This window comes from Talpa occidentalis, unplaced genomic scaffold, assembly GCF_014898055.3.
Source record: "Talpa occidentalis isolate TD23 unplaced genomic scaffold, MPIMG_talOcc4v2.1 talOcc4.12, whole genome shotgun sequence".
NCBI classification, from domain to species: domain Eukaryota; kingdom Metazoa; phylum Chordata; class Mammalia; order Eulipotyphla; family Talpidae; genus Talpa; species Talpa occidentalis.
In genome coordinates, this window is record NW_023601212.1 from 8,464,670 (window position 1) to 8,476,133 (window position 11,464).

At 52.4% G+C, this 11,464-nt stretch overlaps 1 protein-coding gene across 1 annotated transcript; it reads left to right on the forward strand.

Annotated features, from left to right (window-relative positions):
• Positions 1-262: 262 nt before the first annotated feature.
• CREB3L3 (cAMP responsive element binding protein 3 like 3) lies at positions 263-11,118 on the forward strand. The gene is made up of 10 exons (XM_037504238.2): positions 263-373; positions 888-1,016; positions 1,414-1,699; positions 2,533-2,645; positions 5,051-5,188; positions 6,000-6,106; positions 8,627-8,695; positions 9,802-9,886; positions 10,109-10,205; positions 10,332-11,118. The coding sequence occupies exons 1-10, from the start codon at positions 347-349 to the stop codon at positions 10,658-10,660; spliced, it is 1,380 nt and encodes a 459-aa protein (XP_037360135.1). The 5' UTR covers positions 263-346; the 3' UTR covers positions 10,661-11,118.
• The last annotated feature ends 346 nt before the right edge of the window (positions 11,119-11,464 follow it).

The window sequence follows — 11,464 nt, forward strand, 5'->3', positions numbered from 1 at the left end:
GGACTCAGCAGAGAAACAGTCCCCAAAAGTAGGGCAGAGGTCATGGCAGAGCTGAGGCACCCCAGACTTTGCCCTTTGCCCCTGTGGCTAGAAAAGCACAAAACATCAGATAACGGTCTTCCCGCCCCTCCCCAGCCTGCCTGGCCGTCACTGGCCCTCACACCTGTCTGTCTCCCCAGCCCTCCAGTCAGCACCTGGGGCGGGCCTGGGAGCTCCCTGGGACTATTTCAGCATCTTTTGGGGGTGCTGACAGAACCACAGAGACGTTCCTGGAGCCTGGTGGTGGGGTGAGCCCGCGGTTTAGAGCAGACACAGAAAGTAGCTGAAGGCAGAGCTGCGTGGGCTCATGAATGGGGATTTGGCAGCTGGAAAGGTGAGTCTGCTCGGGTCCGTGGGGGGGGTCCATGGGGGGCGCTGGCCAGGAATCTGGCCCCAACTCCCCGAGTTGGAAGCAACCCCCACTCCCATTGTGCAGACGGGAAGACTGAGGCCCAGAGAGACTGTGTGGTGACGCTGGACTTCCACTCCTGCTGTTCCCGTCTTTCTTCTCGGTTCCCCACCAGCCTCCCCACCTGCTGTCCCCCCGGGGCTGGGCCGTGGGCAGGGGCCTCTCTTGAATACATGGGAGGGCTGGTTGGCCTCTCAGGAATCCACCTGGCTGGTCGCCCCTACATGTGCATCTGTCTGGCACTTTGAAAGAAATTATTTCTCCTGCCGCAAGAGCCTGTGCCAGCCCTGAATCACGGTTTTGGAGACGGAGGCTCGGGAGGGGCAGCCTGAACCTGCCCTGGGGCTGAGCAGGGCTTGAGCTTGAAGGGAGACCCCAGGACAGATGGGTGGGAGGAAGAGCGGCCTGTGATTCTCATGTCTGCTCCCTCCCCTCCCAGATGGCTTCCTCCCTCTGTCCCGAGGGCCCCATGGACAGCCTGGAGCTGCTGGACCTTCTGTTCGACCGGCAGGATGGCATCCTGAGGCACGTGGAGCTGGGCGAGGACTGGGGCTGTGCTGAGGACCAGGTGAGGACCTGCCTGCCCCCCCCCCTCGGCAGCTGCTCAGGCCCAGCCCCAAGAACATTTACTCTCGGTGCTTGATTTTAGCAAAACACAATTTTGTGTTGAACCTTTCAAGGACTCCAAGGGGTGGGCAGCTTCTGCCAGGTGGAGGAAGCCGGGGGAGGGTTGGTGACTTGCCTGGGGCCAAGCAGCCCTTTGGAGTCAAGTCCACACGCAAACTCAGGGCTCTGCTGGGACACTGTTGGACGGTGCTCCCACGCCACGGGGCTGTGTCCACACCCTAGCAACTCCTTACAGAAAGGCCGGTAAGGCCCAGAGTGGAGCAGCGGCTTACTCATGGCCACACAGCAATCCTGAGCGAGACATAGACCCTAGCACACCCTCCCCCTCCACCCCGCAGGCCCTGCCAGGCCCAGACGCTGATGATTTCCTCGACTCCATTCTGGGCTCTGCAGACTCGCTGCCCAGCTCTCCCCGCTGGTCTCCCGCAGCCAGTGACAGTGGCATCTCTGAGGACCTGCCCTCTGACCCCCAGGACACCCCTCCACGCAGTGGACCGGCTGCCACCCCAGTTGATCACCATGCCTCAGAGCCTTGCCCCTCCTACAGTCCTGGGACCTCCTGCCCTGCCAGGACCCCTGGGCCAGGGGCCCAAGTGCTCGAGGCCTCCGTGGCCATAGATCTAGGTGAGTTCTGAGCCTCTGCACCCTTCCTTTGCCTTGCCCCTGGTGGGTGCCCATACACCTTCCCTTTGAGAGCGGTGCCGTCATGGGCCCACTTTCCAGATGCTGAAACTGAGTCCCCATCAGGTTTAATAGGATTTCATGAAGTCAGAGCTGGGATGCACCCCTGGCAGGCTGACTCAGGCACCAGGCATCACGCTTCCCCTTATCTTTGTACCTCACCAGCCTGAGTGATACAAAGAAGTAGCCTCCTTGGGCCCCAGGGTGCCCCTCCTGTTCTGGAAACTGGCCTCACTCAAGAACACCCCCAGCAGGGTGTCCTTTGCCCCTTGAGACTTGCAATGAGGCGTGAGCTCTTATGAGTCCCTTTGGAGAGTTGATAAAGCAGCTTAGAGATACCTGGGCACTTACTCAAGGTCACACAGCTCTACTCCTTTGGGATTAGAACTAAAGCCTGTTCTCACAAGGGCCTTGCCTGCAGTGAAGCAGGCACCAGGTGAGGGGGAACCAGAGGTGAATTAGACCTGGGGCCTGCTTCTTCTCCAGAAGAAATAGGCCCTTTGGCTGCAAACATCTAACCTACAATGCTGGGCAATAATATTTGGCAGTGGATCGCTTGACAATGCCCTAATAAATTTGGGTTCCCACCTTAGAGCAGAGTCGTTAGCCAGGGATACCCTTTCAATCCCGGCCTAGGGGTTCCAAGCTGTGCCCCAAGTCCTAAGCATATTGGTGTCAATACTGGGAACCTTGCTGAAGGGGGTAGGCAGAAGCTGGGATCTCAGGGCGTCCCACCCACCACTCTCCCTGTCTTCATCCCCATCTGCCCTGATCAGAAATGTGGAGACCGGGCCTGTACCCAGAGGAGCAAACCCAGCTACCAAACTCGCCCCCAGGCTGCAACCTCACAGTGAAAGATCTCCTCCTCTCTGGCAGCTGCGGAGACCTGGTGAGCAGTGCCCCCCATACCGCGGTATCAGATCTGGGAGGGCCACAGGGGTTCGCAGAGCCCTAACCTCTCCATTTCAGACACTGGAAAATGGAGTCACAGATAGGGCCTTGGATCTGACCCTGGTCACACCCAGAAAAAGTCAGTGGCTTTCTGCCCTGTGTTCTCTGTCACTTCGACTTACGTGCTTTCTACTGTGGTATTAAAAAACAAACAAACAAAAAAATGCTAAAACTTACTAAGCATCTACTATGGGTCAGGAACTCTTCAAAGTGCTTTAAATGTATCCATCAGCATCCCTGAAGATTGAGGCTCTTATTATCTTAATTTTATATACAAGGAAATAGACACAGAGAGGTTTAGTAATTTACCCTAAGCCACCAGCTGCTGCAGGTTGAATCCCTGGGCTGGCCTGCTGGCCCTGTTGTGCCCATTGCATATCAACTGAGGGCCATGGATTCTGCCAAGAGCTTCGCACACCCGTAAACCAGGCCGGACAATCCAATCAGTGCCTCCGTTTTGCAGATGAGAAAGGCCACCAAAGTCACACAGCAAGCAGGTGGTTCAGTTAGGATTTGAACTTCTGTTTGCCCAACACTGAAAGTCCTCCTGAAAATCTCTAGGTAAGAACCAGACTGCTCCTCTTGACTTGAGAGTCTTGCAGTGAGCACCCACTGTGTGCTCAACCTCTGGTGATCCTATAGTCAAGACAGGAAAACTGACAGCTCCTGAAAGTATGCCAGTGAGAGAAACAGGCAGAGGGGTTGGTAAGGGAGGTCCAGGAAGGCTTCTTGGAGGAGGCAGAACTTCAGCAGGCCTTGAAGGATAGAAAAGAAGGATTACTTTGGAAAAGCTAACTGGAGTTTGCAAAAGCATGTTTTTTATTTTTTTATTTTATTTTTTTTTAAGAGGCATGTATTTTTATTTATTTATTTGTTTGTTTGTTTGTTTGTTTATACAAGCACTGGGTACAGTCAGAAGCGCAGGAGGGTGAGAGAATTCACCAGGGCCAGAGCGGGGAGCAGAGCAGGCAGAAGGACCGAAGTACACTGCTGAGGGGAGCAGCGGGCGGCAGGAGAGGTCTGCGCGCCATGTGGGACCCTCCTCCGGTGGCCGGGGAGCACCTGGGGAGCAGCTGAGGATGGAACTGGCGCTGCAGAGGCCACGGGGAGCTTCACAACCCAGAGCTCAACCGCTGCGCCACTGGGGAGGCCCGCAAAAGCATGTTTAATACCATTGAAAACCAAGCATTAAAAATGAAATTTGCTCTTCGGGGCAACAACCTGGGGATGCAGGAGAGCTTATCTCCATTGTGTGAATGAATATACTTGGGCCCAGGCGGGACTGGCTCTGTGTCCCATTGGAAAGGGCAGAGGAGCACTCTTGGGCAAGCCACATGCAGCAGGATTCCAGCTCGCTATGGGAAACTGCCCCCAGCAGAGGTCCCAGCAAATGTCACGTGTATTCTCAGCAAGGATCCTCCATGGACAGGATTGAGAAAGGACTTGAATACTCTTTTTTTTTTTTTTTGTGGCACCCTCACTGGCAGCCGGGGAACGAACTGGCGCTGCAGCAGCTGCGGGCAGCCTCGCAGCCCAGCGCTCAACCGCTGCGCCACCGGGGAGGCCCGGGACTTGAACACTCTTTATGCAAGATTCTTTCATTTTTAAAAAATGCTTAGCTTTCATAATTTAAATTTAATTAAATATTTCGAATAAGCAAGTGCATTCAGACAATCCTAGGTCCAAAAGCACAATCAGATGTATTGGGAGAAACTCCCACTCTCCCCAGATCTCAGATACCCAGCTCCCCCCACAGATTCTAATGTTGCCTTCTGAAGAGCTTCCTTCTGATTTTTATAAGTTTAACATTAGAAAGTAGAACACCATACATAACACTGTTTTGTTCCCCCCTTTTAAAAAAAAGTGTTGGTTTAGCACAGCAATTGCACCATACTATAGATGGAAGAGCCCATCCCTTTTCAGAGCTGTATACCACTCTATGCATGAATGGGTCATGCCTTATTTAACCTGTTACCTATTTATGGGATACTCTCATGCTTCCAATACTTTGCTGTTGCAGACAGCGTAGTTATGAGTGTTCAGAGCCTAGAACAGTGCCTGACATGTAGTGGATGCTCAGTAAGTTGCTGACAGATGATTATTTGTCAAACAAATGAAAAGCTTGTATGCACATCACTTTGCATGAGTGTGAGGGATCTGTGGAATCCCCAGAAGTGGAATCACTGGGTCAAGAGGCTTTGCACGGGTGCTTTTGAGCCTGAGTGCCAGTGAGGACTCTGCAGTGGATGGATTGATGGTTTCTTAAATTGAATGCCTCTTTGACTTCCCAGAGGCTGTCTGTTGTGTCTTTGCCCCAATGCATTTTCCCTGGTTTTTCCTTAGCAGCCGCATCACCCCACAGCCCCTCACCTGTTGCGACCTGGGATCGGGCAGAGTCAGGAACTGGTGTTGACAGAGGATGAGAAGAAGCTGCTGGCCAAAGAAGGCATCATGCTGCCCACCCAGCTGCCCCTCACCAAGGCGAGTCAGTGGGACCCCTACCCCTGGATCTCACCCCCTTTCCTGTGCTACATACCCATGAGTCTCACCTTGAGGCCTGCCACACTAGAATGTTAGGATGTGTCGGCTACCAGACCCAGAAAAGTCATCCTAAAAGCCAACATGGTGGGCAGTGCTTGCCAGCCAGGAACCAAGGGTGGATTTGGGGCTGGCAAGGCACGGTTTTGGCTCTGCGAGCTTCCTTCTGCCTTAGCTCCTGTAGGCCAGAGCTCATAAAATGGGTGACCTGAAGTCCAGGTGTATCCTGCAGACCTGTTTGATTGTACCATACCACATTTCATAAATGTTTGAATTGGCAGCTGACATTTTCCCTACCTGGTGTTATCTAAGACTCTGTAACTGCGTAGCCTGCTCCCACACTCCCACACCTTCCACACAGGCAACGATCAGTAACTGAGTAGCTGGTGTGGGCTCCCAGCCCATTTCACCCAATATCAGTACCTGAGCGTGTCAGAAGAGTCCTGATCCCGGCTGGCCCAGGGAAAGGTGCTGGTCGCATAGACAGTGAGAAGGGGGCGCAATTGTACCAGCGCACAGTCTGGTCACCAGTTACTAGCTGGGACTGGAAGCTGGGAAGACCATCAGGACCCAGGATTCTCCTACAGAATTTAGGGAGGAGAGAAGAGCTGCTCTTCGAGTCATCAGGAAACTGTCCCCAAACCCTTGAGCCTGGGGTAACTCACTTGGGATGAGAATGGGAGGAAGTTCTTGGGTCTGGACCGCAGAGTGGATCCTCCAGACTGACTCAGCCTCTTCCCCATTTTACTCTCAGTATGAGGAGCGAGTGCTGAAAAAAATCCGCCGGAAAATCCGGAACAAACAGTCTGCCCAAGAGAGTCGGAAAAAGAAGAAGGAATATATTGATGGCCTAGAAACTCGGTAAGACTGGGGACCCTGGCCAACACACTGAGGGTGGAAACTGAGGCCCAGAAGGAGGAGTGTAAGGTGGCTGCGTTCAGGTTTATAGGGCCTGGTAAAATCAGAGCCGCTTTCCCTCGCTGGGAGAGACCGTGTTTCATGTGCATTGCGAGAATGGAGATAGGCCTGCAGTTGGCACAGAGCAAGGCTTTAGTGTCCTTTTATCCCTTGCACGATGTGGTGCCAAGAAAGCAGGAGGTATTATCCGTCTTGTTGAAGACAGAATACTTACTTCCCTGGTCTGAGCATCCCTGGTCCTCAGAGTGGTCATCCTTCCTTGGATTGGGGAGAACAGATGGCGCTCATTCTTGGAAGAACTTCCTCAACTTAAAAACTGTGCACCCCATTTCAGCCAGTTACCTCTTTTAGCTCATTGAGGAAATGGGGGTGGGGATAGCTCCATTTTATTTTGTAACAGACGCATAAAGTGAGCTTGGGATGAGCTCCCTGCTTAAAACAAGAGTGACTTTACTGAACATTATAGGTCTATGTGACTTTTCTATTTCTTCCTGAGTCAGTGTTGGGATGTCATAGCTTCCAGGGAAGTCATCCATTTCAAATTTATTGACATCAAATTGTTCTTTTCTCTCTCTCTTTTTTAAAGATTTATTTATTTATGCATACAAGAGCTAGGGTTCAGGCCAGAGGTGTGTGTGGGGGGAGGTGAGAGGATTCACCAGAGACAGAGTGGGGAGCAGAACAGGCAGACTGACTGAAATACACTGCTGAGGGGAGCAGCAGGCAAGACAGAGAGGTCTGCTGCACCATGTGGGTATCTCCCTGGCCGGGGATTGAACTTGTGCTGTAGTGGCTGAAGATAGCTTCATGGGTTGCCTCTTAACCCCTTGTGCCATCAGGGAGGTCCGACATGAAATTGTTCTTAATTCTCCACTATTATTTCTACTCTCTGTGCTGTCTAGTTATTTAATAGCTCTTGCTTTCTCTCTTCTTTATCTTGACCAGTTTCACCAGTTTGTTTATTAATCTTTTCAGAGGATGAAGTACTGGTTTTTCCTCCCACCTAATTGTATTTTTGTTTTCTTTTTTTTTTTTTAAAGATTTATTTATTTATTTATACAAGCGTTGGGTACAGTCAGAAGTGCGGGAGGGTGAGAGGATTCACCAGAGCCAGAGCGGAGAACAGAACAGGCAGACTGACGAAGTATAGTGCTGAGGGGAGCAGCGGGCGGCAGGAGAGGTCTGTGCGCCATGTGGGACCCTCCTCCGGTGGCCGGGGAGCAGCCAGGGATCGAACCGGTGCTGCAGAGGCTGCAGGCAGCTTCGCAACCCAGCGCTCAACCTCTGCATCACCGGGGAGGCCCTGTTTTCTAGTTCTTTCAGCTAGAAAGATATTTATTACATCTGCTCTTGCTGCTTTATTTTTCAGGGAGATTCTTCTCTGCCTCGTCCTCCTCCTTCTCCCTACCTCCATCTTCCTTATCTTTTTATTTTTTGCTAATTTGAAAATGTGTCTGCTCAGGTTGCTGAATATTGTAAGACTATCCATTTACCTTTTAGCACTGCTTTAGCTTCATCTCACACATTTTGTTTTATATTATTGTCATTGTCATGTAGTTTACATTTATAGAAGAGCCTTTCTGTGGTGGTGGGAGGGAGTCTGTTCTCTCCCTGGATGAGATATTCTTGATTTCTCTTCTGGAAAAGGAACCCTAGATTCTCATTTTCCTTCCAGGAGAACAAAGTATGTAATTGCATCTGCTGTCCAATATGGCAGGTCTATGGCACGTCTAAGAGTCCTCAGGTCTCAAGATGGGGATTTATCCAAAAGTTCCCTATAAAACTTCTGCCCCCACATTTGCATGTCTCATGATCCACACACCTCTGCTTTGGGGGTGGAGATGTACCCAACTCATGCTCATCCTCATCCCCTGATTTGAGTATTTCAACTCCACATCTGAGTGATCTGGCCCAAAAAATACATTCATGGATGGATGTGGATGGGAAATGTAGAATCCCCCAGCCTGGACCCCAGAACCCAGGAGGAAATGATCACCATGGTTTTATTCTTCAATGGCAATCTGCTAAACCCCTTACCAATTTTATTTCATATAATTCTCCCTCTCACTCTATGAGCTAGTTAATTATCTCCATTTTACAGATGAGGGGTTGAGTAAGAAAGTAAGGTCACAGGCAAGTTGAGGATTACAACTCAGGTCTCCTTGAATCCTGATCGCCCTGCTATGCCATATTCTGAAAGCAACACTGCCTGAATTTGGTCTTCCCTTCCCAACCCTGTGGACTCAGAATTGAATGAAGCCACCCACATCAATGCAGAGTTGGGAATGAGGATCAGGGTTCTTGGGTTCGAATCCTGGCCATCACAGACTTGCCAAGTGACTGGCTGAGTGGCTTCCTTCTCTGGCCTGAGGTTCCTTGCCTGTAAAGTGGGGCCTCACAGGGAGACATCACTTGGATGGTGACAGGCATGTTCTGAATTTCACTCTGGCATTTTCCCTGCAGAATGTCAGCCTGTACTGCTCAGAACCAGGAACTTCAGAGAAAGGTCTTACAGCTTGAGAAGCAGAACCTGTGAGTCTTGGTCTAACTGGGGCAGAGAAGGGGGGGTAGTTCCCAGAGTCTCTTTCAGGATGATGGACATGGGTGGGGACCACTTGTCTGATGGCAGGAGAGAGCAGTGGTTAAGGGCTCCATATGAAAATGAAGCAAGTGGCATGGAGGAGGGAATTTGTATTTGGGATCTTGAAGGATGTTTAAGAGTTCACTAGGGAAAAACTGCTCCCAGTGGAAGAAATGGCACATACAATGGCTAAAGGTTAGGGGCGCAGCATATTGGATAACTACAGGTGATTCTATCTAAGGGGTGTGTCATTTAATATTTGTTTAGCATCTACTCTGCACCAGGCATCGTTCTTGGCACTATGACCACAACATGGAAGAAAACAGACACAGTCCCTCCACTTAAAGAACTCATGGTCCAGTAGGAGACATACTCAAGACAAAAATATACAAAAGATTATTCAAATAATGATAGCCACAGTAAAGTAAAGCAGAGTAAAGGTCCTGGGGTGGGGGACACCTATGAGACATGATGGATGAGAAAGAACCAGCTACAAAATGAGCTGGAGGAACATGTCCTTGGCACAGAAGAAACAGCCAGTGCAAAGGTCCTGAGACAGCAATGCTTGTGTGTTGAAGGACAGGACAGCAAGGAGAACAATTTAGCTGGAGCAGAGTTATCCAAAGGGGAAGAGGGAGGTGCCGAGGGCAGGGGGGAATAGGGGCGGGTCATGCAAGGACTTGTGGGCCACAGGGGAAACTTAGGTTTTTCACTCTAAAGGGATGAGAGCCTTGGGAGGGCTGGGAGAAGTGAATCTGCAATCGAAAGCACCCTTGGGCTGCTGCATGGAGCTTGAAACCTAGGGGGGCAGCAGGGGCTGGGCTGACCTCCAGGAGCCATGATGGTGACTGGATGTGGGAGAGGAGTGGCAAAGAAGTGGGTGGGGTGTTCTATGATTTATTGACTCAAAGAGGGAGGATCTGAGACTTTTGAGAGCAGCAGAGTCTTCAGAGGTGAAATTCAGACATCAACCAGGTTGGGGGGGGTCCCTAGATATGAATGGGGAGCCAGATCCAGGTCCTGTATGGCTCAGCAAAGTCTGCTTGCTCCTTCCAAGGTCCCTCTTGGAGCAGTTGAAGAAGCTGCAGGCCATTGTGGTACAGTCCACCAACAAGTCGGCCCAAACGGGCACCTGCATAGCTGTAAGTCCTGGCCCCAATTCTGCTGGCCCCAATTGTCCATAAGGTGGTTCCCAGGCCTTGGCAGAAGGACTGCAGCGGGGAGGTGAGAGGAGTAGGAGCCCGGTCCTGAGCCCCAGCTCACGCCCCAGTCAGTCTTCTGGGTGTCAGTTTCCCTGCCCATGAGATGAGCAAGCTTGCAGGGGAGGGAGTGGGATGGGGTGACCCCACCCCCATCTCTGCCAGGTTCTGCTGCTCTCCTTCGCCCTCATCGTCCTCCCCTCCATCAGCCCCTTCACCCCCAACAAAGCGGAGAGCCCCGGAGATTTCGCACCTGTGCGAGGTAAGTGGGCTCCCACTTCAATCCCCTGGGACAAGCCCCCATACCGTGCCTCTGAGGCTGTGGGCTAGGGAAGAAGGGATACCAGCCCTTTACTCCAGCCCTCATGGCCTCCAAACCCTTGCTCAGTTTTCTCCAGAACTTTGCACAACGACGCTGCATCCCGTGTGGCCCCCGACATCACGCCAGGCTCCGATGCTCCAGGACCCCAGCTCAAGACTGGCACACCCCAAGAAGACCCTCCAGGAAGCCCTGGGGCAGACTGGGAATCCCAAGACGTGCAAGCTATGGACAACTCGACAGAGGAACTGGACAACTCGACCCTGGTCCAGGGCAACATAATGGAGCTGGACTGGGCCTCCCTGCTGGACTGGGCCACCTTGCTGGACTGGGCCTTGCCTAAACCAGTGTTCAGCCCAGGGCTTTTGGGTCTGGAGGCAGCAGGGGAGGAGTTGTGAGCACGACCCAGACATGCCCCAGGCCCCTCTGCCCAGGACCACTTCAGTGCATACTCAGTGGACAACAGGTGTGGGGACTGGAGGCAAGGTGGAGATGCAGTGGACATGCCAGGATGGCCATGCACAAATTCACACTCTCCCGGGACCCAGACACCTGCAGAAACTGATGCTCAAAAGCAAGGCCACAAAGCCTTAAGAAATACACTGACCCAGCCGGCAGAGACAGGCAGGCGCATGCAGACTGAGCCACAGACCCAAGCAACCACACTGGCACAGCATGCCTCACCAGCTCCCTGCCCGGGACGCCTCCCTGCCCGGCCGGTCGCACTGGGAGGAGGAAGCAGCTAAGACCGCAGGGATCCTGGCTCCAGAGAATGAGCTGGGTTCCAAATTCGGGGTGGCCACGGCCCATGGCGATTCCCTTTTCTAAAACTGCTGTTAATCCTTAATAAAATATTGTTGACAGAACACAGCTGGCACAGAGGCATTGGGATGGGGCTGAAGTGGGGTCTAGGGGCTCCAGATCTCGAGTAGGGGCTAGGCCAGTCTGGGATAGGGGAGTGAGGTGCGGGTACCCCAGAACGCACTCTACCAGCCGCCTCTGGAGCTATGGCCGGCGAGCTGCCAGGCGCACCTTCAGCACCTCGGAGAGCGGCGGTGGCGCTAAGGGCGCGCCCGGAGCGCGTGGTCTGAAGGCTCTGGGGGCGCTCCAGGGTCTCTGTAAGAGTGTTTTCAAAGGGGTCGGCGCAGCCTTCCACCTTGCTTGTTTTACCGATCGAGAAACTGAAGGGTCGGTAGCGAAAT

Bases quoted from the DNA above. Each gene is read 5' to 3' on its own strand.
- CREB3L3 (XM_037504238.2), top strand. From the start codon at position 347: ATGAATGGGGATTTGGCAGCTGGAAAG. The intron at 5,189-5,999 runs GCGAGTCAGTGG...TTTTACTCTCAG, and splicing joins CCCAGCTGCCCCTCACCAAG to TATGAGGAGCGAGTGCTGAA. The intron at 8,696-9,801 runs GTGAGTCTTGGT...GCTCCTTCCAAG, and splicing joins CAGCTTGAGAAGCAGAACCT to GTCCCTCTTGGAGCAGTTGA.